General features: G+C 39.2%; 2 protein-coding genes across 2 annotated transcripts; one reads left to right on the forward strand and one right to left on the reverse strand.

Moving 5' to 3' along the window:
- Positions 1 to 643: 643 nt before the first annotated feature.
- On the forward strand, positions 644 to 1,270 carry LOC124606263 (probable serine hydrolase). Its single transcript, XM_047138241.1, has one exon. It carries the CDS (start codon positions 644 to 646, stop codon positions 1,268 to 1,270), a length of 627 nt encoding a protein of 208 aa, XP_046994197.1.
- A 559-nt stretch (positions 1,271 to 1,829) lies between these two features.
- Positions 1,830 to 27,001, reverse strand: LOC124607154 (transmembrane emp24 domain-containing protein 5). Its single transcript, XM_047139365.1, has 4 exons — positions 26,740 to 27,001; positions 13,199 to 13,395; positions 9,811 to 9,877; positions 1,830 to 2,355 (listed from the first exon to the last, which is right to left on the reverse strand). Exons 1-4 carry the CDS (start codon positions 26,941 to 26,943, stop codon positions 2,125 to 2,127), a joined length of 699 nt encoding a protein of 232 aa, XP_046995321.1. The 5' UTR covers positions 26,944 to 27,001; the 3' UTR covers positions 1,830 to 2,124.
- Positions 27,002 to 27,759: the final 758 nt, after the last annotated feature.

Below are 27,759 nucleotides of genomic sequence, written 5' to 3' on the forward strand. Positions count from 1 at the left end.
TAACAGCTGTTCTGTAGATGTCAATCATCCAATTTTATGCACCACAGTTATCTGTATATGTTGTACTGAAAATTACTATACTTTGCACTGGTACTCTGCAATGACTTTCCTGCCTGTTAATGTATAATGTAACTTGTTTCGCATTTCAGAAGGCTGTCCTTCATAATGAGATTCACGAATGGATGAATGACTGTAAAAGGGATCAAAGCTGTCTATACAGTAACTGATTATAGACTAGAATTGATTCACGGGTGGGGCATTATGAATTCTCATTTAACTGGGACTGGATTCAAGCCTTATTTTCTACATATCTTTTAGAGAGAATTTTGTGATAAGTTGACTAAAATACGAGTGTGCAGAATATGTAAAAGCAGCTTCTTTAATGCTTCTCGTCTTTCTTCAATGAAAGAAAAAAGTGTATTATTTGTTGGCAGGTCGTTGGTGGGGACCAAAAAACCAAACACCGCTCCTTGCTCTGCATGGGTGGCAAGATAATGCTGGATCGTGGGATACTCTAATTCCTTTACTGGACCCAACAATAAGTGTGCTTGCAATCGATACTCCTGGCCATGGATTATCTTCTCATCTGCCTCCTGGCATTCCGTATTATGGAAATGAATCAGTTTTATTTTTACGAAGAATAATGAAATACTTTGGGTGGGAAACTGTATCACTGCTTGGACATTCTTTTGGAGCAGCTGAAGGATTCATCTTTGCATCTGCATTTCCTGACAAGGTCGACTCTCATATAGCCTTAGATGCTTTGAAGCCATGGTCACTTGACATGAGCACTGAACCTAAAAAATTTGCCAAGAATTTGGACAAATTCTTAGATACAGTTTCTCTTAATGATGCGGAGACTCCTTCCTACACATATGAAGAAATGATTGAAAGGCTGCATGAAGGAATGATTACAAAATCTGTGACAAAAGAATCATGTGAAGTGTTACTGAAGCGAGGAATAATTCCCGCTTCTGAAGGAAAATACTATTTCAGAAGAGATAAAAGACTTAAGATAGGTAGATTTCTAGGATGGACACATCATCAGTTAATGGAGATGACTGCATCAATTAAGTGTCGTGTCCTTTTTATCAAAGCCATGCCTGGATTAAAACTAGAACCAGAAAATATCATTGAGGAAACTCTAAACATGTTGAAGAAATCGTCAAAAGAATTTGTTTATAAAACTGTAGAAGGAACCCATCATGTTCATCTGAATAATCCCGAAAGGGTAGCGCCAATTATAAATGAGTTTTTGGCACCAAAATGATATTGGAATGTAGGATTATAAAACTAAAGAACTGATTCTTTGACTCAGTATGAACGAACAACTTTTTTATAATATGTATCGTGTACAGTAAAAATAAAACAATCTATTTCAGTACTGCAAGCCATTTTCTCTGTTCCAAAGATTGTAGTAGATAAACTGATCTCTGTGTCTATTTACTGAAAAGATTGTAATCTGTTGTTGGGTGTATGGTGATTTTTACTTGTTACTTAACTTCACCAGGGACCACAACAATCAGAGTACTGCAACCAACAATATCCCTTACTAACCTAGTCCGCTGACAGATTTCCCCATATCTCGTCACCTATAAATCCATAACATTGACATTTATCATCCAAGGGGCTTTATTGTAGTATTAAATATTTGTACTTCTGATGGAGACTTTAGTAATTGTAATGAAGTAGTGCTAATGCATTTGGAAAGTAATATGAACATTTTGAACACTGTCCTTTAAAAAGTTATGTCAGATCTAACACTGGGGGTAAACTATGATCATTATTAGGTAGTGCTCAACCCTGCACCAAGAGAAAAAGAACTGCACTATGTCAAAAATATCTGTAATTCTGATGTATACAACAAATACAAAATAGTTTTTTTACATAACAGCACTGAAAGAATATTAAATATCATGAAAATAATGACTTTTTCAAAACATGAGTAATAACTTATATTACAGTCTTTTACCTGTACCTTATCTCAAAAAATACTGAACAAAAATGCGTAAGTAGTCTTATGCCTTTCAGAAGCCACTGGAAACGATGAAAGTTTATGTGCATAACTTTACTTTCTAAAACAATGTCAACTATCTTCTGGTGTCATAACTTAAGGACACAGTTTCAGGCACGAGGGCGACCACCTCTGGCATCTTTCACATCAAAGAGCTTCCGAACAAAGTAAACTTGCAGGGTTGTAGTACATGTTATGAGCAGAATCTGTGCAATTGACCAATTCTGAACATAACTGTTGTTATCCAGGAGAAGATTATAATCACGCGATTCACGACTCCGACTGTGATACTGCAACTGCAGCATCTCATTTATATTATGTTCCACCTTCTTTATAGACATCTGCAAAAAGAAATAAAGTTTCTGAATACCAATACAGTGTGAGTAAGTAATGCTGACAAACATGACCACATTATAAAGGACAGAAGTCAGTAATTCTTGTATTAATTTGCAATCAATGTTAATTGGCAAGTTGAGCAATTGATGCATCCTGAGACAAGTGGAAATGCTCTTAATAGTTGCTAGAATACTACTGTTATTACTGTTACCAAACAAACACAAACAAAAACACACACACACACACACACACACACACACACAAAAATTGAGGAAGAGCGAGGGACGTGGGCTAATAGTAATCTACAGTGGTCTTCCTCTTGATCTTTTTTGCCTTGGAGCCTCAATTCATTCATTTTCCTTGATATTGTATCATACGTCTTTTTTTATATGTCTGTATCACTTAAGCTTTGCTTATTCCATTTGTTCCTTACCGTCTCCCTGATCTTATAATTTCTTATTCTGCCCATCCCAGCTTCAGTGGAATTTCATTTTACATGCCTACCTCTTGCTTAAATCCCTTTCCTCCAGTGTCCAGCTTTCAGAAGCATAGGTCAGGGTAGGCACATAGGAATGATGTAATATTCCCTTGATCTTCATACTAATCCTGACAATTCTCAGAAATGCTACTGCTTGCCTCATTCTCTCATTGACTTCATCATCACTTCTATTACACTTAAAAGATATTCAAAGCTGTCAGTTTTTTTTCACATATCAGAAAGATTATTCTATTATTCCTCTCTCTCTTTCTCACATCAAATTACATATGATATAAACCAAACACCTCTCCCCGCGTATCTACGGTACTTGCTGGTGAACTTCATCTTTCTTATTCTCCTAAACTGGCTAAGACAAATGCATGTCTTTGTTTTAAACTCATTGTCTGCTTTGTCCAATCTGTTGCCTTATCTCCTGCTTTAACATTGTTTTTATTTCCATGTGAATTTCTTTCATCTTGTCAACTGATTAACAAAATCAATTAAAATGAGAAATTTTTATGCTGTAAGAGTCTTATCTGATCCAATACTGGGAATGAAAGTATCTCTATAGCCAAGTCATCTACAGTTCATTTCCAGAAAAATGAAGAGAGGTGATTCAGAACCATTTACACCATATCACACCTAATACCACACAAGGAGGGAGGAGGAGATTCATGTTTAACATCCTGTTATAACAATGCACAATACAGGGTGAACCAGAACTCCGACAATCTTTCAGAGATTGTTCAGGGATACCATCTGAGTATTTTGGTACAAGTAATAGTGTAATTATGATTTATTCAGTTTGTACCACAATCAGCTTTGTTTCTCTGAATATATGTTCTCAAGAGTGACAAAGCCTGTAATATACAATACCCAAAAGGTACAACACGAAGTACTGCAGCAACCCTTCTTCACAAAGGGGCTGTGCTGTGGTTGCTGCCAATGCAGGACCAGCTCTGCATAGTGTCACAGTGCCACTCTTCTGCTGCATTCCGTGAACCCATAAATAAGGAGCATATCAGCCAACTCTTCCATCAGTGAACCTGACCATAATACTACTGTTCATCACTGTTAACACACAACTATCAATGCTGAAAAACAAAAGAAAGAACAAAGCCATACTGAATTCTAACTTGTGGCCAGAATGTTCAAAAGGGGTTACTGTTGTAAAAAAAAAGGTACCATGAGTGAATGGAAACGCACTGCACTGCTGCGCACTATTTTTAGTGCTCCAAAGCTAATGGGGGAAAAGTTAAATTTATCTGTTGCTGGAGTCTTTCTATCATCTCCAAAATGTAAACTGACTGCATGGCTGCCCTGATCAAGTTCTCAACAGTGTAACTACCTTTTTTTTTATATGATTTGAGGGCTAGAAAGTTCTTCATGTCATTACAATTAAAAACAACACTACCTGTTTAAAAACACAATCTGCAGTCAACAAGACAAAGGCTATACATGTTGAAACTTCAATCAATTTTATGTTTGACTTATAAGTGACTGGTCTTCCTGTAACAGTGGCACAATAGCAGATGTAACACATTAACTCTGAATGCATAATCAAAAAATCCATTTCCAAAGAGACATAGCTCCAAATAACGAAAACTTTCAGAAAATACAAAATTTGCATAATCCAGTAAATTGTCATTCCCAGAGCCATTTTTTTCTGCATGACACTACTTTTATACTCTACACACAGACACAATGGATTTAAAAAAACCTGCTTCTTTTGATGTGGAAGATAATGCTCTTTGGGTTTTAGATTTCAGTCACTTTACAGCAGAACCAGACAATGTCTGTATACTGCTATTAAAAATAAATATACATTTAATATGAAATACCAATTGCAGTTTACATAACTTGTAATATTGTTTAATTTACTGTACTTGAGAAAATATAATTACATTAGGCAGAAAATGCTAAAAAAGAAGTGGTTAATTTCATACAATGGGTAAATAACCATTATTTGTTAGGAATGGCTCTCATTTGGATTGAAAATAACTTGCAATAAAATGGGTCTGCACACACTCCACAATTTATTAATTTAGTTAAAAAGTGACTCATAATATCCAGCTTCCAGAAAGTATAAGTATGCTGCAATAACTAGCACAATATACTAACCCCACCAAGTGTTCACATGAAATATGGCACTGGAAATTATCACCATGATTAGCATTCCCTCTAAATTTTGCGGTTTTCTGTACCAGGATAGTGTTGTTAATAAAAATGTTCTGTTGTGACTTAATGTTTTGTAGTCTTCTCAATGGAATTTCACTGCCTGCCAAGTCAATCATTCTTGCAAGCAATCACATCTCCGCCCATTACTCTTCTGTTATTTTGATGGATTATATGGCCTCTTTCTGGTATATTTATAATATTTTCTGTAATTTCTCCCCCAAATGCGACCATATTACAAATAATTCACAAAATCTGCACAAACTTAACAAATCAACACCAACTGTGCAGCTAATGGTCTCCTACGCACCAACAATGAAGTGTCAAATCTATGATATACCAAGCATGTGACTTAGAAAAATGTTTCTACTAGCTGCAAAAAATGACACATTTCCAGATACCATTGTAAACAAGATAAACACCACTATGAAAATAAAAAAAAACAAGCAGCACAACAGAAAAACATCTAATTGGACAGAGAGTCTTTCTTTCTCACCCTGTACGGTAAGTCTCCCCTGACCCATGGTTCTGAGTGACTTTCCCGAAATCTGCTCCTTTTCCTAGACTCTCCAGTGCTTTTCCTTCTCCTTCAATGCTTCCACCTGAAGACGGAGCCACTGGCTCTGAAAGCTTGGCAGTTACAACAGTCTTTTATGTGTGTGTTCTGCTGCCGCTTGGTGAGTAGATTTTTATCTATCCAATTAAATAATTCAGAAAAACATCTAAGCAACATTTGCCAGCACAAACTTAATACTGGTATGAGATGGGATGTGTCCGTTTGGAAATATGCTCTTCAATTATGCACGGAGTTCCACATCACATACTATTGAGGAAAGCAACACCAAAGGTATTAACTTATAAAATATGTTCTGGAACACTGGTACACCACCACAAAACAGGCTAGTAAACCAGTCAGTTGTATCAAATGAACATTCTAGAAAAATCTAATCAATTATGAGACACAATTGTTGGCAAGTACTCATCTTCAGAGGCAAAATGTGTAGTACTGCCAACAGAAACGCTTTCAGTTTTATGGATGTCTTTCATTAATACTAATAAAATAGCCACTACTATAAAAAATTGAAAAGTAATCCCCCACATGCTCACATACCAGCTGAAATGGAGCTGATTAATTTACTCTGCATTTCACCTGCTAAAATACTACGTATCCAATGTGAAATGTTTTGGAATTTATACATCTCAGAGCAGAATGAAAGTGAAATGATGTCTACTACTACCCAGAAAACAGGAATATAACGCAAACATGTGATTCATCTTTTAGGTTGGGTGTTATTTAAACAATGATTTATATTCAAACAGTACTGATTGGAGGCAGCTAAAATACACTCCTGGAAATTGAAATAAGAACACCGTGAATTCATTGTCCCAGGAAGGGGAAACTTTATTGACACATTCCTGGGGTCAGATACATCACATGATCACACTGACAGAACCACAGGCACATAGACACAGGCAACAGAGCATGCACAATGTCGGCACTAGTACAGTGTATGTCCACCTTTCGCAGCAATACAGGCTGCTATTCTCCCATGGAGACGATCGTAGAGATGCTGGATGTAGTCCTGTGGAACGGCTTGCCATGCCATTTCCACCTGGTGCCTCAGTTGGACCAGCGTTCGTGCTGGACGTGCAGACCGTGTGAGACGACGCTTCATCCAGTCCCAAACATGCTCAATGGGGGACAGATCTGGAGATCTTGCTGGCCAGGGTAGTTGACTTACACCTTCTAGAGCACGTTGGGTGGCACGGGATACATGCGGACGTGCATTGTCCTGTTGGAACAGCAAGTTCCCTTGCCGGTCTAGGAATGGTAGAACGATGGGTTCGATGACGGTTTGGATGTACCGTGCACTATTCAGTGTCCCCTCGACGATCACCTGTGGTGTACGGCCAGTGTAGGAGATCGCTCCCCACACCATGATGCCGGGTGTTGGCCCTGTGTGCCTCGGTCGTATGCAGTCCTGATTGTGGCGCTCACCTGCACGGCGCCAAACACGCATACGACCATCATTGGCACCAAGGCAGAAGCGACTCTCATCGCTGAAGACGACACGTCTCCATTCGTCCCTCCATTCACGCCTGTCGCGACACCACTGGAAGCGGGCTGCACGATGTTGAGGCGTGAGCGGAAGACGGCCTAACGGTGTGCGGGACCGTAGCCCAGCTTCAAGGAGACGGTTGCGAATGGTCCTCACCAATACCCCAGGAGCAACAGTGTCCCTAATTTGCTGGGAAGTGGCGGTGCGGTCCCCTACGGCACTGCGTAGGATCCTACGGTCTTGGCGTGCATCCGTGCGTCGCTGCGGTCCGGTCCCAGGTCGACGGGCACGTGCACCTTCTGCCGACCACTGGCGACAACATCGATGTACTGTGGAGACCTCACGCCCCACGTGTTGAGCAATTCAGCGGTACGTCCACCCGGCCTCCCGCATGCCCACTATACGCCCTCGCTCAAAGTCCGTCAACTGCACATACGGTTCACGTCCACGCTGTCGCGGCATGCTACCAGTGTTAAAGACCGCGATGGAGCTCCGTGTGCCACGGCAAACTGGCTGACACTGACGGCGGCGGTGCACAAATGCTGCGCAGCTAGCGCCATTCGACGGCCAACACCGCGGTTCCTGGTGTGTCCGCTGTGCAGTGCGTGTGATCTCGCAGTGTCCGGAGCAAGTATGGTGGGTCTGACACACCGGTGTCAATGTGTTCTTTTTTCCATTTCCAGGAGTGTAATTAACAAGCACCTTTCAAATTTTTTGTGTTATCCAATCAAAATTGGTGGCTCCAACTCAAGCAGATGTAATCCAACAATACTAAAAATGTGTATAAAATGTACCACTGTATTATCTAAACATAACAGTAAGGGAAGTTCTGTCAGAATGTAGATAATATAGGAGCACAGGAGAACACTCACTGAAAGTGTTGAGTCGTCAACAGGAACATATAAATGAGAACGAGAACTTCGCTAGGTTTCAGATCGTCAAAGGATTTCTTCTGAATGCTAGTGAAGTTTCCAGTTTCTCTCGTGTGTGCCTGTCAAAGAATAAACAGTTCTGCTACTCAGTAAGTGTTTCCCTTTACTCACGAATTATTACCATTGTACTGTCGCGAAAGATGTGACAAAATCATTATTGTGAAACTTTCTAAAAAGATGATCAAGATAATAAATATAGTTACTCTGTAGAAACTTAGGTAACATTTGATCAAATCATTTTGTGATAATAGTAGTTACATAAGAAAGCTAATAACCTTGTGGATCACCTCTAACAACACCATAAAGACACCTTCTATTACAGTAGGTTCAGGTAAATAAAATAGTTAAAAATCACAAATTCAACTGTTCCGAGACTTAAAATAACCTGCTATACATGAGCTACTGAAAGTCAACCTGGTTTTGGCTTTTACAGAAATGAGGTTCAGTTTAGTGCTTGAAATAGTAAAAAAAAGTTGTTTTTATTAAATTATGAAACTTAAAGTACATTAATGAAAAGCTATGTTGGAGAGAGACCACTCCTGTTACTCTCGCAAATGGAATAATTTGGCTATAGGATGTGCAATACATGTTATATCAGCCCCCTGGACTCAGTCAATCATGGGATCTCAATGCAAGACCATGCAGGCACCGAGCTTTAGACTTGCCACTGTGCCAAGGAGGTACCACATATATGGCAAATTGGGGAAAATCACTGCCACCAGAGTCAATTCTAATGGACAACAGTATTCCCACGACATGAGTTGTTGGCAATTACTGCAAATTGTAAAAGCACACAGACAAGGGACAGTGCTCTAAATCACTTGCCAATACAATGTTTGACAAGATACCACCACTCCACGCATTTACCTCCACTTTCCATGCATCACAGGACAGAGACCAGCCTGAGCACATGGCTAATAGTCACTTATCATGTAAAAAGGTTTGTTTGCTCTCATAAGTCACAGCACACATTGATACAACAATTGTACTGTAAAACTTCATCAGAAACCATACAAGATGATGCATAACACTTGCCAACAGAGTACCATTCAAGCACATATGAGGGTATACTCATGTGGAGAAAGTTTACACAAGCACAAAAAATACAGTGAAAGTAAGACACCCTAGTTCCAATAGGTAAGGGGTGGGTAGTGGCTGACATGCAAAAGTTACTGAATACTGCTTACATTAATAATGAATTCTATGGATTTATGTGGCTGTTTACCTCAAAACACTTCAATGTGTAGTGAGAGCTTATTTGAATTTCTCCCACAGGTTTGTATTACAACCAAGCCCTTTCAGCAACACATCGGAGACAATATGTATCAAAGGGAAAATTCAATCGAGAAAACTATTTCGAGACAAAACTGCTGGGAAGTTCTTATATTCTGCTGATAGACACCTATAAAAGTAAAAGAACACTGCACTACCCTAGTAAAAAAAAAAAAAAGGCTCTGAGCACTATGTGACTTAACATCTGAGGTCATCAGTCCCCTAGAACTTAGAACTACTTAAACCTAACCAACCTAAGGACATCACGCACATCCATGCCCGTAGCGGTCGTGTGGTTCCAGACTGAAGTGCCTAGAACTGCTCGGCCACACCGGGCGGCCCTAGTTTTCACAACTGTTAGTTCCTTTCTCAAGAAGGAGATAGGAATAGGTTGTGTAAGGTTAAAAAGGATAGGCAGGTCACTCGGACTCCAGGACATAAATGACCCCCTGTAATGCCGATTACATCTGGTTGCATTCTCATAATTTCATGTTCTTTAGGAGTGACATATTTTGGGCTGTAACATCTCTCAAATAAACTTACCGTGAAATTTTCCACACTTAAGTTCATTTCTTCCATTTCCTTGGTGAACTTATCCCATTGATCATACCTGCAATGAAATGAAACAGTGCAAGAGTGACATTACAATTACATGGAAAATTACAACAAGAAATTTTTTAAGTTGGTAGAAGTGGTACAGATTCTCCGTGTGCCAGACAGTTACATTTTAAGTCAAACTACCACTGCATTCTGTAAATAGGAGTGAACTTGAACATAAAACTTTGGTGTGCCGAATATACAACATCTGCGGGTGCAACTAATGATATTAGATACTGGAGTACAATTAAGGATAAATGAAGAAGTAGAATGACTTCTCATTGTGAAGTGCGTGGTACCTTTTTTTACCCTCAATACAGAAACGCTATATGGATCTCACTTCTGTACTTCGATAAGTATGAGAATAAGAAAACTGGTACCAAATGCTGATGAACAAATAACTACAGGGAGAACAACATTGCAATTGGTAGATGGCAAAGAGGAAGCCTTGATTTATTCTACTTTGTAGTAGAACAACTTCATCTAACTTTTATTGCAACTACCAGCAAATCACATTTCTTCCTATTTTCTCTTTTCCTCTCCTTATTCTTTGCCTCCCCTCCACTCAGACCATTGGATACCCAGACTGTACTTTCCTTATTTATAAAGAAAGTAACACATCAGAGTCCTCCTCTTTTTTCTTGACAAAGCAGGTACTCTAAAAATGCACTTAATGTTTGCCCTACTTCATAGGTTTTGTATTACAGCTATTCCCTAGTTTTGAAATAGTACGGCTTTTGATGGATGCTTTATTTGGTAGCTTCCCAGTCAATGAGTGTAACCAGCACTCTAAACAAAATTTTTATTTTTTACTTAACTTCATGGCTAAGGACTTAAGTAGAACAATGTTACTAATACACCGCATATATAATTAATAGGATGACATTGGAAGCAACTTGGGGGAGACCAGCATACCTACCTTCATCATAAAACCATATACTCATTATTGTCTGCTGTCTCAGACTGACACACAGATCCATTCCACACAGATCCATTATCACTTTGCCCTTTATTGTAAACATTCTCACATGCAAAATTAACTCAAAAACACACATCATCCAAACAGGCCTTGGAGGCCCAATGGTACTGACCAGCTGCCATGTCATCCTGCCCTTACGCATCACTGGATGCAGTTGCAGAGGGGGCCGTGGGCAGCACACTGCTCTCCTGGCCGTTGTCAGTTTTTGTGACTGGTGTCACAACTTCTCAATTAAGTAGCTCCTCAACTAGCATCACAAGGGTTGAGTGAATCCTGCTTGTCAACAGCACTCAACAGACCCACACGGTGACCCATACAAGTGCTATCCAAGCCCAGCAGCACTTAACTTCGGTGATCTGACGAGAACCCATGTTACCACTGTGGCAAGGCCGTTGGCAATACTGGAGGCAAGTTATTCGAAAAATCTACTCTAAGTACTGACAAATATCCACTTCTCATAAAAACCACTGATACACTGATCACCTCAGTTCGTCATCCTCATAAATCTGGCAATTTTTAAATGAGCACTCCACCATTTGACTCTATTGTTGTTTATTTAGTTACAACCAAGGTTTCGGCCTTTTATACTATTTTCAAGTGATTGAGTTTATGTCATTAACCTATATTGCAGGACATCACACTCAAAATTGACCACAAATTAAGAAAAAATATTTTACATTTGTCATTTCATGGCCAATTTTGAGTTTTATGTACTGCAATATATGTTAGTGACATAAACTCAATCACTTGAAAATGGCATAAAAGGCCAAAACCTGGGTCATAGTTAAATAAACAACAATACAGTCAAATGGTGGTGTATTCATTTAAAAATTGTTGTAATACTATTGCTCAGCAACATCAATAACTGATCTGATAATGTTAAGCAAATCCAAAAACCACATAACCCACAGAGCTATTTCATTTCTGTTCATCTAAGATAAGTGCCACCACTAAATACACGTGGCACAACCAAATAAACCAAACCAACATCTTCCACCTTGTGACTATGCAAAAATGATAGTATAGGCGGCGTCCCGGTCTAAAGTGCACTTATGGTATACTAATCTCTTTTGCTATGTGCTGTTGTTGGCATTTGGGTTCCATCGCTCATAGCCAATCAGGTGATACCATATAATGCCCAATGAGAATCACTGACACTAATTGACTCCTTTCAGCTGTACATGCATTGATTTGTTTTCAACATGGAGAGTGGGAAGAAAACTATATGTGCTGATAGACTGGCCTGTAGCAAAACCTGAGGCCTAGGTAAGGTCGGAATGTTACAAACTGGTTATGAGTGACAATCGCAATGAATCTCAACACTAAAACACAACTGTCATCATTGACATGTGTCATAGCCCTGAGAGATACATTTATCATTGCGATCACCTTTATTTGCCTGATTTCTGATTTCACTGAGAATTCTGATGATGTGATTAAACTGAGAACAAAATACCTGCTAACTTTAATTATGAACCATAGGAAATTATGAACAAGCATCTGATCTGCTACGGACAACTGACTCACAACTGTTTGTGTTAATTTCCCATTACTCACCACATCAACACTTACAAACAGCTGGAGGCAACAGAAAAGCTGCAGTACACCACAAGTGCAATTTTACCACAGCCTTTAATGGAACATACTTTTCAGATGATGTGTGAAACTACATATTAGTAGTGACAAAAAAGACCTGATACATTTAAGAAGAGTGTGTCTGAAAGTAGTTAAATAACTACTCTAGACACAATGTTCTTGAAGTAAAAACACACTATCATCATGGTAATACTGCTTCAGATAAGGCATGCAGAAGCATACAACATGCTATGTAACTAATATGCAAGACAGTACTTTCAAGTGTTTCCCCATCTTCTTATCAGAGTAACAAAACCAGCACAATGCTAAAAACAGGAGTGTTTAACTCCTGCCTGTCTTATCTGAAGATGAGCCTGAAAGGACTCAAAAACTAATTCATGAAGGTAAGGAAAAAATGTCATAAGTAACGAGTCATAATAGCTACCTGTTTCACATAAAAATTGTACATATACTGTATTTTACTATTCAGCTTTCATTCCTGATGTTATGACATCTATCAAAATTTCTGCATAGATTATCATAAGAATGTGATTTTTCCCACTATTTGTTGTTTCTTTAGGTATAGTAAGTGTACTGCTGGATGTCACAAGGTAAACAGTGCAATTGTTAAGCAAAAGCTAAAAGCAGGCAGTCTTACACTCTTAGAGGAGATGCTACTAATAATGACAGGAGGTTATCATCACACATCTAATTAAATCCACAAAGAGAAAGTGGAAAGAGGCAGAATACCACTTTTAGTTTTAACAAGCACTTGCTCACCTGATAACTGTGATGTACAGGTTGACGAGCTTAGCTGCAAACCTGGAAAACTGATTATCAATGCAGACACTATAGTATCCCCCTGTGGATGTTTGTTCTTGATACTCTGCACTAGGTCTCCATTGATATGGGTGAACTATCTGCCCATTTGGATGCCTCACAGCAAAGCCAGCCATCCCATCACCACCTCGTAGTACCTACACAAAAATCAATAAAAATAATTCTTTACAAGAAATAATATGCACTTAAACAAACATGTGAAACAGCAATAATTCCTGAAAAGACAAACACTGATGTGAAATTCTAATACTCATAATCTTACTCTCTTCATTAACATGTTTTATGAAGTAGAGAAAATAATGATGGGTTAATTATTATAAGCTACTTCAAAAAGCTTCAGTAACAATTAATTATAGTTACAGGTATTTTAATGTATTCCTTTTGTGCTCAGAAATATTAAAGATGAACACTGAGTGCATTTAGCAGAAAAAGTTTTTTTCCCCCCCTCTCTCTCTTTATGCTGTTCAGCTGCTGTATGTCTACTACCCACTCCTTGACATTTCTGTCAGTACACACAAAATTGCAAAGCATACATCATTTACTTATAGAGGGTGTTTGATTATTATAGTCACAAATGAAAGGGGCAAGTAGAGGACAATGAAACAGGCAAATAATCCTAATAAACATGAGTCTGGAAACCACTGGTTTCCCCAATAAGACATATTATGACTGAGTAAATGAACATCTTATAACAGAGAACATGAGGGGCCAAACTGCAGCTATGCACTTGAGAACAAACACATTATAATAAGTGTTGCATGTGGCCACCGTTCATGTGAAGGCAGGCTTCATCACATCTTCTCACAGATGCTCGTACACGTTCAAAAATCCCAGGCATGTTCCATATGCGTTGACAACCACTCATAATGCATTTTCACACTTCATTGATACTTTCAACAAGGTTACATTCCACCAAAGATTTTAAGTATCAATCCAATGGATTCAAGTCAGGGGCCTAGGACACTATGTTACTGGCGAACCATAACCAACACACTTGTTGTCGAAGATTCCATGCTATGTATTAGCAAACAGCCACGTGAAAGCATGCTGGTGCACCACTATGCATGTATCATTTCCTTGGAATCATACAGAACGCCATCCAGACAGACATTAACAGTATTGTAACACTGACATGACTGAATTTGTGTTTGCATCATATTGGGGAACCACTGGTTTCTGTACCTATGTTTACCAGGAATTATTTACTTGTTTTACTGTTCTTTACTCCCCGTTTTGTGTGTACCAATAATAGTCAAACACCTTGTATATATTATTAAATACCGAGTTCCATTTACAATGAGCGTTGATATTAACTGTGCTACTAACTGGAGTATCAGTAATGCTAGCTAGATAATCAAATGACTGAGTATAGAACTCGATCTTGGACAAAAAAAGAAAAAAAAATCCACAGAGAACTTAGTAAGAAGTTCACACAGTCCTTGGTGTGGCTCAGTGTAAGATAACAATCAAAGGTACAAGGTTCATTCCTATTATGGTCCGTAAGTTTTCTCTGGCAACACTTTGTTAATGTGGAAACTGCTAACTTGCCCTGTGTTTCAGAGTCAATGTTAAACTGTAGGTCTCTTCTTACAGATTAGGTCGGTCAGTTCAAACAGAGGAATGCACAGACATATCATTTCCAAGTATATAGTAAGGCACTATTCAAACCAACTTTCAGGATGACAGCTAGTTACCTCAGAAGAGGTCCTGACACTTTTTTTATCATGTGCTTTACATAATGTTCTTATTGCTTGCTTTTGAAATATAAATAGTTCACTTCCTCCGACTGCCTTGCTCCAGAAGGTGATTTCACAGGAAAGTGTTTCCTCATTATATGACTGCAGAAACAGCCACATGGTGATTTGTTATCCTGCACCAAGTACTTCAAAGCAGGTGAAAAAAGCAATGTGTTCCTAACGCCATGTGCTCCCGAACCTGCCTGTGACTGTGAATTCTGTAAGTCTGTCACAATAAGTGTGCAAATGATACATTGCACAATTTACAGACACAGGTGAAAGCAAACACAAGCAGTGCCTTTCATGTACACACCCAAACATACATTGTCAAACAACAGAAAATCATCCTTCCTATCCCTTCCACAGCGCTATTCTGCCACCCATTGAACATACACAATATCCTCAGCCACTGCTACACAACACCTGCTCCCAACCCCTTGTGCAAGACCAGTCCAATACATCCTCCCACCACCACTTACTCCAGTCCAGTCACAAGCATTACCTATCCCATCAAAGGACTACCTGTGAAATTGGCCATGTGATCTACAAGCTATGCTGCAACCACTGAGCTGCATTCTGCATGGGCATGATAATCAACAAGCAGCCTGTCCCCATAAATGCTCACCGACAAACTGTGGCCAAGAAAGAGCTGAACCATCCCACTGCTGAGCATGCTGCCCAACATGACATTCTTCATTTCAGTGACTACTTCACAGTCTGTGCCATCAGTGTTCTTCCCACCAACACCAGCTTTTCTGAAATGTACAGGTGGGAACTCTCTCTACAATATATCCTACATTCCCGTAACTATCCTGGCTTCAATCTTCATTAGTCACTGCCCTTACCCCTCTACCCCTTCCCTGTTCCCGTTCCAGCATCACACAGCCCTCTATTCCTGTATTCCACTAAGCCACCCACAGTTTTTTTACTTCTCTCCTTTTCCGCTTTGCCCCCCATCCCTACCGTCTAACCTCCCAACTGCATCTAGGTGCCCTACCCTCTCTCCACCTCATCCCTATATGCTCCCACAAGCAGCACTTTACTGTCCCCCACCCCTACCCTGCTATCCCACACCTTCCCCGCCCCAGCCTTCTCCTTACCCCCATTACCCAGTTGCTTCTCTCTCATGCACTGCTGTTTGCAGTCTGGATTCAGCACCCAGAGACTAGGGGTCATGTGTTTGAATTATGTTGGTGTGTGTGTGTGTGTGTGTGTGTGTGTGTGTGTGTGTGTGTGTGTGTGTGTTCGTGCCGAAAGCTCACTTCTTGATAGTCTTTTCATTGTGAAATGATAATTAAATCGACGCCCTAGCCGCATACAGGCGATGATATATATCATTGGGGACATGTTGAAAATGTGTGCCCCAACCAAGACTCAAACCCGGGATCTCCTGCGTACATGGTAGACACTCAACCCATCTGAGCCACTGAGGGGACAGAGGATAGTGCACTTGCAGGGTCTTATCCTTTGTATGCTCCCCGTGAGACCTATATTCTCAACATGTCCACACCACTACATTTGTAGTGCACCTAATAGATGTTTGCCCATCACACTCATTACTCATGGCAGATTAATCTACCAAGTCCCGTACGAGCTGAGGCATAATGTGTGTATTCGCACAAGGTCAATGGCCGGGTAGCCACATTTTAACTATATATGAAGGTAGTATCTGTTCCCGAAAGAACAGATACTATTGATGACCGTGCAGCTTCTCTAGAATGAAATGATAATTAAATCGACACCCTAGCTGCAAACAGGCTACCCGGCCATTGACCTTCTTGTGCGAACACACATGCTATGCCCAACTCGTACGGGACTTGGTAGATTAATCTGCCATGAGTACTGAGTGTGATGGGCAAACATCTATTAGACGCATTATGAATGTAGTGGTGTGGACATGTTAGGAATGTGGGTCTAACGGGGAGCGTGCAAGGGATAAGTCCCTGCAGGTGCACTATCCTCTGTGACCTCGGTAGCTCAGATGGATAGAGCGTCTTCCATGTAAGCAGGAGATCCTGGGTTCAAGTCCCGGTCGGAACACATTTTCAACACATCCCCAATGATGTACATCAACGCCTCTTTGGAGCTAGGGTGTCGATTTAATTATCATTTCATTCTAGAGAATCTGCACAGTCATCAATGGTATCTGTTCTTTGAGAAACAGATACTAAGATACTACTTTCATATCTTTTTGTTGTGCTTATCTGTGATTCAGCATCTCCATGATATGGTGGGTAGCAACTACCCTCTCAGTAATATTGACACATATATTTTAGTTTATTCTCACCACAGCCAGTCAACAAACTGCATTTCAATTGGACCCTGAAACAACAGCAAAACCCATTTCAGTAGTAAATTATGGGTTCTTAAGATCTGTACACACAGGGTGGTTTTCACCACACAAACCACCTCAAGTACATGACACACACACAAGAAGCTATGACAAACATTGTTATGTTGCATTCGTTTGATGCTTTGGGTTTTCTGTAGTCAATTTGAAGTGACGTGTATCTGAAATTATCCCACTCAACAAACTGAGCAACCTGTAAACAGAATTTCTTTCTCATTTCAGCAGAACCCCTGATGCATAAAAGTTTCCAAAGCAACATTTAAATGACAACTAAATTTCAGTAAGATTATTCCATAGAATGTGCTTCAACTGTTCATAAAGAGCTCAATCGCCTGGTCAAAGTAAGACTTCTGAGTCATTCCATGTGAAAGGTCCCTTCATAATAAAAAATAAAGTTTAAAAGATCTTAAAGTGTGGCATATCTTTCTGTAGCCAAAAGGTCAATGAAGCAGAAACTAATCCCAGTTTTCATTGTATCCTGGCCTGAAAGGCGTAAAACAGTTACAAACTTACTCTTGGTGTTAGGGAAAAAAAATGTAAAATTTAATGTGAAATGTTGGCAGCCCTACAGACTAGTGTCTTTGAAGTTGAATGTCCATGTGTTGTGCATATACACTCTGGATAATTGTGAAGCTGTAACTATGATTTTACATTTATAATACAGGTAAATAAGCTCTGAATCTTAAAAAAAAACAAAATACAGAATTTCTGTCACACCCGCAGTACAGAAATAGACATTTATTTGGTTATCAGTTTAGTTTCATGTTATGTAAAGTTGAAAGTTTGTAAAAGTGAGGTTAGTAACATGGGCTAAAACTTTGAATTATAATATTCTTTTTGTAGGAACACTCTATCATGTCAAGAAACGTGTTTCGGGTGTGACATGTCAAAGTGTTATAGCTGTTACCATGATACCAGAACTTTGTAACAAGGAAATTTGACTGTAACAACAGACACAGTTATTGTTATTGTTGATATTATTGTTGTGATTGTTATTATTATCAACCAGCTGAAAGTATTATTCTTGTAATTTATTATAGGACAAGCATATCATCCACTGAAAGGTGCCACAAGTTTAGGGAAAAACTGAAGCAATCTCCAATTCAGTATCAGGCAATGTTAGAAAAGAAACGCAAAAGAGATAAGTTACAGAGAGAAAAAAATAAAGCTGCCTTGCAGGATGATCAAAAGAAACATAAACTTAAATGTATGGAAGATAGGGAAAGACAAAGGAGGCATCAAGAAAAGAATAAAATTTCTGCTCAAACTCCCACTTCATCTTGCATTTTGTTGCCCTCTAAATCATATAGTTCCAAAAGATCACTTGGGAAGGTGGTAAACAAGGTGATGAAAAGCTTACCATGCAGCCCAAGGAAACGAAAGAATGTAGTGGCAAAGCTGTTCAACGATGAGCTGCCTGAAGTTGCAAATAAACTTAAAAAAGATATGTTCAAGAAAGGGAGTAAGTTTCTCAGTGCAGATACAGAAAATAAAATTAAGAACGTCTACCTTCGTGATGACATAAGCCGAAAAGAACCAGGAAGAAAAGATGTGGTTAGTGTCAAGAACCCTGAAACTGGAGAACGAGAACAGAAAACTGGAGAACGAGAACAGAAACAGAAGTGTTATATGATGATGACAATATCTGAAGCATATGAACAATTTATTCTTGAATATCCAGAGTGTCAGATAAAAAACTCAAAATTCTTCTCTCTTTGTCCACCTTTTGTATACCCTGTATCATTTATGCCACATAATGCGTGTATTTGTCGATACCATGCAAACATACTGTATTTGGTCGACAGTGTTGCAAGAGAAACCAATAAATTTCCAAGTAGAGCACAAGATTTAGTTAGCATTCTTGTTTGTGACACAGAAAATTATAAGTGTATGTCCAGTGCCTGTGAAAAGTGTAACACTTTAAATGCGAAGAGCCTTGTTGATGAAGAAGTACTGAACAATGAGCTTGTATGGACTCAATGGAAAGATGTTGAAGGTCGCCCTCAGCGTATAGAAACAGCTGGGACAGTTCTGAATGCCATTAAAGAAATAGAAAAACGGCTTCTGGGATTCAAACTGCACTGTAAGGTTAAGAAGAAGCAATCAAAGTACTCTGAGGATGCAAAAGTAACTTTCAGTAATCATGATTTGGTTTTGCAAGTTGACTATAATGAAAATTATATTTCTGTTTGTCAGGATGAGATCCAGAGTGCTCACTGGCAGCAACAGCAGACAACTATATTTACAGCTGTGGCCTGGATTAAAGATGGCACCATACGCAGCTATGCCATTGTTAACAATGACTTGTCCCACAATAAATATTCAGTTTGGACAATGCTTAAGCTGCTTTTTCAGGACCTAAAGAGAGAATTTCGTTATCTTCAAAGAGTCCAATGGTTGCGCAGCGCAATTCAAGAATCGCTTCACATTATCAAATGTTACATATTTACAAGCTGACTTTGGCATTACTGGTGACTGGAATTTTTTTGCTAGTTCTCACGGTAAAGGTGCAGTTGATGGCATTGGTGGTACCATGAAAATAACAGTGCGGAGAACTGTAAAATCACGGGGGGTTACTATTAACACTCCTTATGATTTTTTACAAGTGTGTCCAGGAGAAACTGAAAGGGATTACAACCCTCTACTTATCATCTGAAGAAATTAATTCAGCAATGGCTATGTTGGATGATCGTTGGAAAGGCGTACAGCCAGGACTGCACAAACTCCATTGCATTATAGCAGTTAAAGAGGGAGTTATAAGGGTTTCTGCTACATCTGCCCAAGAGATTACAACAGTGATATCACTTCATAACCATGAAAATGCACACAATTCGATGTGTAGTGTTGATAGTGAAGAATCCTTGAAACTTAGTATAGGAGACTTTGTACCATCAGAGTTGACTGTCACTGGAAAGTCCTGTTTGAAGAAGAAATACTTTGCAGAAGTTCTTCAAGTTAAAGAACAAGCTGAGCAGGTTTGCTGAAGTATATGCAACCCAGAGGGAAATGCTGGATTTGGCCCACAGAAGAAGACATATCTTGGGAAAATATTTCAGTAATCTCCCAGAAAGTAAATCCACACAAGCTGTTGAATAACAGGGGACAATTTGTTTTTCAGTAGTATTGAAATAGGCATAGTTCTCTCTTGTTTAGGTTTTTATCATTTTAACATAATAATCAAAGTATTTTCTTGCTGTTTTGTTTTAAATTTCACTCAATAATATTGACGTATGTGTGTGTCACACCCGCAACATGAAGGAAAAAAATATGTTGTCTTTTGGAAGTGTCTGTGAATAAAAGTTATCATATCTTGTATTTTATTACTCCTTTCTTCACTGTGTAAAAAATTATCAACCATCCTGATTCAGAAGTAGAAGACGAAACAACTAAAGAACACGGCTATGTGCAAATGAAGGGTAAAGTTTTGTCACGCCCGCAACACTTCACAATTTTTTTTTAGCAGGTTGAGTGTAAAATTAAGAGCTAAAATTTTTACAGGAACTTAATAACATGCTATTCTATTCACTAAATTAAAGTTACTCTGACACCTGAAGTACAAATAAATATAACTTTACGCGTGAAAAATGTGACAAAACGTCACACCTGCAACAGTGGAATGACCCTTCTGTAACACATTCCATCCAGTATTCTAGTAGGTCCCAGCATTGTTGTCCTTCATCAGAGGGTCACAGCAGCTGTCAGCATATGGTCTCTCCCAGATACATACTACTTGCCTAAAATGTAAGTCACTGCTCTTCAAGAACTGGTTTAGTGGAAGAGTATTTTCAGTTGGATCTTGCTGCAGCATCACAGAAATTTGGCTTGTGCTGATATTTTAAACTGTATTTCAACACTGCTTCCGGTGCTACAAAGAATGCATGAACTCCCTCAATATTATATTTTCTGGGACAGCTAAGCATAACTTCCAACTGCATAACTTCTAACACATAGCCTTGTCACCAGTTTCGGATATCCTTCTTGGTACAGCAGATTGGACTAATTTGCAACTTACAGGAATGCCTGTGCTTCCATGTTGTTGATTTCAGTGCATTTAATGGCACATTTAGTACAGTGGATGGTCATACCAAAGAGTCAAGTACTTCAGGAATATTTTTGGAAAGGAAAGAGTCTAGCCAACAAATTAGCTACCTACTTATAAAGCATTCAACAACTTCTGACAACGTGCAATATTAACTGTATAATAATCAGTACCCAACAAACATTAATTACAATCTATGATACAATAAATTTGTGTAATTGTAACACTGTTGAACGAACTACAGAATCCATATACCATTTGTCCATATGCCACAATTCAAATACACATTCAATCACAGAGATAGTGCACGATACCACACACTTTGCACTACACTGTTGTAGTTGTTGTTGTGGTCTTCGGTCCAGACTGGTTTGATGCAGCTCTCCATGCTACTCTACCCTGTGCAAGCTGCTTCATCTCCCAGTACCTACTGCAACCGACATCATTCTGAGTCTGCTTAGTGTATTCATTCTTGGTCTCCCTCTATGATTTTTCCCTTGATGCCTCTGAACATGTCCTACCAACCAATCCCTTCTTCTAGTCAAGTCGTGCCACAAATTTCTCTTCTCCCCAGTTCTATTCAATACCTCCTCATTAGTTATGTGATCTACCCATCTAATCTTCAGCATTCTTCTGTAGCACCACATTTCGAAAGCTTCTATTCTCCTTTTGTCCAAACTATTTATCGTCCATGTTTCACTCCATACATGTCTACACCCCATACAAATACTTTCAGAAACGACTTCCTGACTCTTAAATCTATACTCGATGTTAACAAATTTCTCTTCTTCAGAACGCTTTCCTTGCCATAGCCAGTCTACATTTTATATCCTCTCTACTTTGACCATCATCAGTTATTTTGCTCCCCAAATAGCAAAACTCCTTTACTACTTTAAGTGTCTCATTTCCTAATCTAATTCCCTCAGCATCGCCCAACTTAATTCAATTAAATTCCATTATCCTTGTTTTGTTTTGCTGATGTTCATCTTATATCCTGCTTTCAAGACACTGTCCATTCCGTTCAACTGCTCCTCCAAGTCCTTTGCTGTTTCTGACAGAATTACAATGGCATCGGCGAACGTCAAAGTTTTTGTTTCTTCTCCATGGATTTTAATGCCTACTCCAAATTTTTCTTTTGTTTCCTTTACTGCTTGCTCAATATACAGATTGAATAACATTGGGGATATGCTACAACCCTGTCTCACTCCCTTCCCAACCACTGCTTCCCTTTCATGCACCTCGACTCTTATAACTGCAATCTGGTTTCTGTACAAATTGTAAATAGCCCTTCGCTCCATGTATTTTACCCCTGCCACCTTCAGAAATTGAAAGAGAGTATTCCAGTCAATACTGTCAAAAGCTTTCTCTAAGTCTACAAATGCTAGAAACGTAGGTTTCCCTTTCCTTAATCTATCTTCTAAGATAAGTTGTAGGGTCAGTATTGCCTCACGTGTTCCAATATTTCTACAGAATCCAACCTGATCTTCCCCAAGGTCTGCTTCTACCAGTTTTTCCATTCGTCTGTAAAGAATTCACGTTACTATTTTGCAGCCATGACTTATTAAATTGATAGTTTGGTAATTTTCACATCTGTCAACACCTGCTTTCTTTGGGATTGGAATTATAATATTCTTCTTGAAGTCTGGGGGTATTTCACCTGTCTCATACATCTTGCTCACCAGATGGTAGAGTTTTGTCAGGGCTGGCTCTCCCAAGGCTGTCAGTAGCTCTAATGGAATGTTGTCTACTCCCGGGGCCTTGTTTCGACTTAGGTCTTTCAGTGCTCCGTCAAACTCTTCACGCAGTATCATATCTCCCATTTTATCTTCAGCTATATACTCTTCCATTTCCATAATATTGTCCTCAAGTCCATTGCCCCTGTATAGACCCTCTATATATACTCCTTCCGCCTTTCTGCTTTCCCTTCTTTGCTTAGAACTGGGTTTCCATCTGTGCTCTTGATATTCACATAAGTGGTTCTCCTTTCTCAAAGGTCTCTCTAATTTTCCTGTAGGCAGTATCTATCTTATCCCTAGTGAGATATGCCTCTACATCCTTACATTTGTCATCTAGCCATACCTGCTTAGCCATTTTGCACTTCACGTAGATCTCATTTTTGAGACGTTTGTATTCCTTTTTGCCTGCTTCATTTACTGCATTTTTATATTTTCTCCTTTCATCAATTAAATTCAATATTTCTTCTGTTACCCAAGGATTTCTATTAGCCCTCGTCTTTTTACCTACTTGATCCTCTGCTGCCTTCACTATTTCATCTCTCAAAGCTACCTATTCTTCTTCTACTGCATTCCATTCTCCTGTTCTTGTCAATTGTTCCCTAATGTTTATCTGAAACTCCCTACAATCCCTAGTTCTTTCTATTTATCCAGGACCCATCTCCTTACATTCCTACATTTCTGCAGTTTCTTCAGTTTTAATCTACATTTCATAACCAATAGATTGTGGTCAGAATCCACATCTGCCCCTGGAAATGTTTTACAATTTAAAACTTGGTTCCTAAATCTCTGTCTTACCCTTATACAATCTATCTGAAACCTTCCAGTATCTCCAGGCCTCTTCCATGTACACAACCTTCTTTCATGATTCTTGAACGAAGTGTTAGCTATGATTTAGTTATGCTCTGTGCAAAATTCTTACAGGCTGCTTCCTCTTCGATTTCCTAGCCGCATTCCATATTCATCTACTATGTTTCGTTCTCTTCCTTTTCCTACTATTGAATTCCAGTCACCCATGAACATTAAATTTTCGTCTCCCTTCACTATCTGAATAATTTCTTTTATCTCATCATACATTTCACCAATCTCTTCTTCATCTGCAGAGCTAGTTGGCATATAAACTTGTACTACTGTGGTGGGCATGGGCTTCGTATCTATCTTGGCCACAATAATGCGTTCACTATGCTGTTTGTAGTAGCTTACCCGCACTCCTATTTTTTTTATTCATTATTAAACCTACTCCAGCATTACCCCTATTTGATTTTGTATTTATAACCCTGTATTCACCTGACCAGAAGTCTTGTTCCTCCTGCCACCAAACTTCACTAATTCCCACTATATCTAACTTTAACCTATCCATTTCCCTTTTTAAATTTTCTAACCTACTTGCCCGATAAAGGGATCTGACATTCCACGCTCTGATCTGTAGAACGCCAGTGTTCTTTCACCTGATAACGACGTCCTCCTGAGTAGTCCCCACCCGGAGACCCAAATGGGGGACTACTTTACCTCCATAATATTTTACCTAAGAGCACGCCATCATCATTTAACCATACAGTAAAGCTGCATGCCCTCGGGAAAAATTTTGGCTGTAGTTTCCCCTTGCTTTCAGCTGTTCACAGTACCAGCACAGGAAGGCCGTTTTGGTTCGTGTTACAAGGCCAAGATCAGTCAATCATCCAGACTGCTGCCCCTGCAACTATTGAAAAGGCTGCTGCCCCTCTTCAGGAACCACACATTTGTCTGGCCTCTCAACAGATACCCCTCTGTTGTGGTTGCACCTACGGTACGACTATCTGTATCGCTGAGCCTCCCCACCAACGGCAAGGTGCATGGTTCATAGGGGGGGGGGGGGGGGGGGAGGGGGGGCACTACACTAGCTACTTATTTTTGAAAGAGATGCATCTGGATACTGCCTTAGTGTGGTGCCTCTACATCACAACCAAATGTATTTTAATAACATACTCGGAGTTACAGAAATAATATTTCTAGCCATTATCTTTACAATCCGGAAAAAGAATTCAGAAGTTTCTTGACTATAGCATCAAGTTCCATTCAAAATAGCTGTGAACAACAAGATGCTCCTGACGATTTTTCAGTCTCACAGCAGTCTCCTTGGGGGTGTAAAACTGTTTAGACCACAGGAGCTGGCATTAATCAACTACAAATGGAGCACTGTGTTTCATTCGGCATTCTGCATCGTTATAACGCCCAATGACAAATATTTGGACATCTAGCTAGAATTCTGTTGTCAGGTAGGTGATCTGCCTCTTGTGGAACTCACAAACCTACAATTAAATGCTCATCACATCACAAACACAATAATAGAGTACCAAAGCCTGTGGCATGTTAACACAACATATATGACATTCTAGCTACTGCTCACAACAATCAGACATTTCGGATTTATTTCTCCTTCATGATTTCCTAAGTTTCAGTCAAGGTATTCCTCTCTCCTCCAATAAATGAGATAAAGTTGTCACCCCTGCAACATATCAATTTAAGATCATGGCTCTCATTCATAAAGTGCAGTGGAAAGTGGATCGTACTGAACAACTTGCAAGGGGAGCCTACTCACTGAAGAATGTTTAAAGGATAACCAACCGATAAGCATTCTGCAGCATTTTCCTAACCAATGCTGCACCAGGATTTCATACCATGATAATAATAGGGCTCCTGAGACCATGTCAATGTAGATATTGACAGCCTATTTCTCTATTGCATGTGCCCACTGGTCTTGGATAGATCACTGCTTGCACTTTGAGCATGTACATGTTCTTCAAGGCAGTAGACACCACAACAAATGCTTTCCAAAGGATTATCATGAGTCTTCCATAACTAACCTCAATTATGGGTTTCACCTCTCCATACAAATTATGACATTTGTTTTCTTTCTTATTCATCATATAATTGCATAACTGAATAATTCTTCTAAAGATTCAGTGCAGAGATGATAAAAGACATTCAGGTAGTGGACTGCAAATCAGAACACAGCCTTATGAGTACTCTCTGCACAGTGCATATCAACAGGAAGAAACCACTGTAAATTCCACATAGGTGTCGGCCGGACCTGCAGTGCAACAAAAGTCTGGGACTGCATTGAGCATTGGGTTATCTCTGCCAGTGTCAATGACAGTGTCTGTGATGAAAAGTGGGTCAAGTGTAGGAAGTATATGGAACCACACGGATTATAAGGTTGGGTCTTTACTTTTTACGTCCAATGAGTAATATTACAAAATTAATTCTCGTTGATATTTCAGTTCGTCCTTGGCCTGCTCTAATATTTCTGCAACAAATTTGTATTACTATTCTCGACGACACACTCATGCCAGTACACCAATTTTTGCCACCTCCCTCTGTTGGGTTGAAGATATCAAATACTACGTTTTTTTCGCTAGGATAGAAACTTAAATCAATAACTCGAAAGAATACACCAAAATATTTTTCTTATTTTGCATAACTTCATGGGCAACATCCGCCAACACGTTTTAGAACTATCCATATGGTACCCATTTATTTTATAAAATTTAAGTATAAATAACGATCAAATTAGAAAATTTACTGTTAAAGAATTAGGTTGAATCGATAATTAACGTTCCTCTCAATAAAAATGGCACACTCACCTGAAAACTAACATAAAATGTTGCACCGGGATTCACGTACTGGAAATAACAGTCTTCCTTACCAGCGTCTATGTGGACTTTATAGTCCATCGCTACTGCCGGTAATGATTCGTACCATGGTACGGTGCTTTCGGCGTGACACTTCTCTCTTACGTTGATAACATCAAACACAAAAACAAGTAGCGTATAGTATACCAGGCGCATGTTTACGCACAGATGTTTACGTCAACAACTGAAGCTGGTTGACACTTACAAAGATATTCCGTGTAGAAAGTAGATACGACACGACTGCTACCTGTATTTACCGCTACACTGTATATTGTCGTCTTCTGAATAATAAAGTATTAGGATTTCATCGCTTTCATTAGTTGCCCACTCGTGGTTCACTTATAAAAGTTTACATCAATATTCGAACTTTTTGGAGTACCTGGATGAAACAAAACTTCCAAATTAAATTAATTTTCACGCAGATTTATATTTGCAACAGTTCCTCTATTTTTCCCCTGAAATGATCTAATAACTTACTTTAATGACATTAACTCAACTTTTTGTACTTGTTACATTGTTCTTCCTTGGAAGGTCGATTCACACTTGGCGGAACGAAACGAGAAAGAAATTGTAATTGAGCTACTTGTAAACGTCTATGATGTTAGTACATACATAATCATACGTATGGTTAACATATACAGTTACCACCCCTCCAATTTTCGTTGGTTGTCCTAGAATTTAAAGTACTGTCTAGGCGTAGGATCCTGGATAAAGGGACTCGGACAACTTTTATCCCGTCCTGTGCAAATTTTCAAACGAAGAGAAAAAAATGATGTGTGAATCTCCTTTCCCAGTCGCCATATATGATTCAATATGCACATTGGCATGTTGAATGAGGGATTATTGGGTAGTTAAGTTACGAGCGCGTTTAAAGTACACTTTCAGGATTTTAGAATCAGAAAGAATTGGCGTTCGGAAAAGATGTTTCGTCATTCCCAAAGGAGCCCATTCCCGGTTTTAAGGGAGAGGGAG

This window comes from Schistocerca americana, chromosome 3 (assembly GCF_021461395.2).
Source record: "Schistocerca americana isolate TAMUIC-IGC-003095 chromosome 3, iqSchAmer2.1, whole genome shotgun sequence".
Lineage (NCBI taxonomy): Eukaryota > Metazoa > Arthropoda > Insecta > Orthoptera > Acrididae > Schistocerca > Schistocerca americana.

Excerpts from the sequence above, each read along its gene's own strand:
- LOC124606263 (XM_047138241.1), top strand. The coding sequence starts at position 644 with ATGAAATACTTTGGGTGGGAAACTGTATCACTGCTTGGACATTCTTTT.
- LOC124607154 (XM_047139365.1), bottom strand. The coding sequence starts at position 26,943 with ATGCGCCTGGTATACTATACGCTACTTGTTTTTGTGTTTGATGTTATC. Across the intron at positions 13,396-26,739 it reads CATTTTATGTTAGTTTTCAG|GTACTACGAGGTGGTGATGG; the intron begins GTGAGTGTGCCA and ends ATTTTTGTGTAG. Across the intron at positions 9,878-13,198 it reads CTGTACATCACAGTTATCAG|GTATGATCAATGGGATAAGT; the intron begins GTGAGCAAGTGC and ends ATTTCATTGCAG.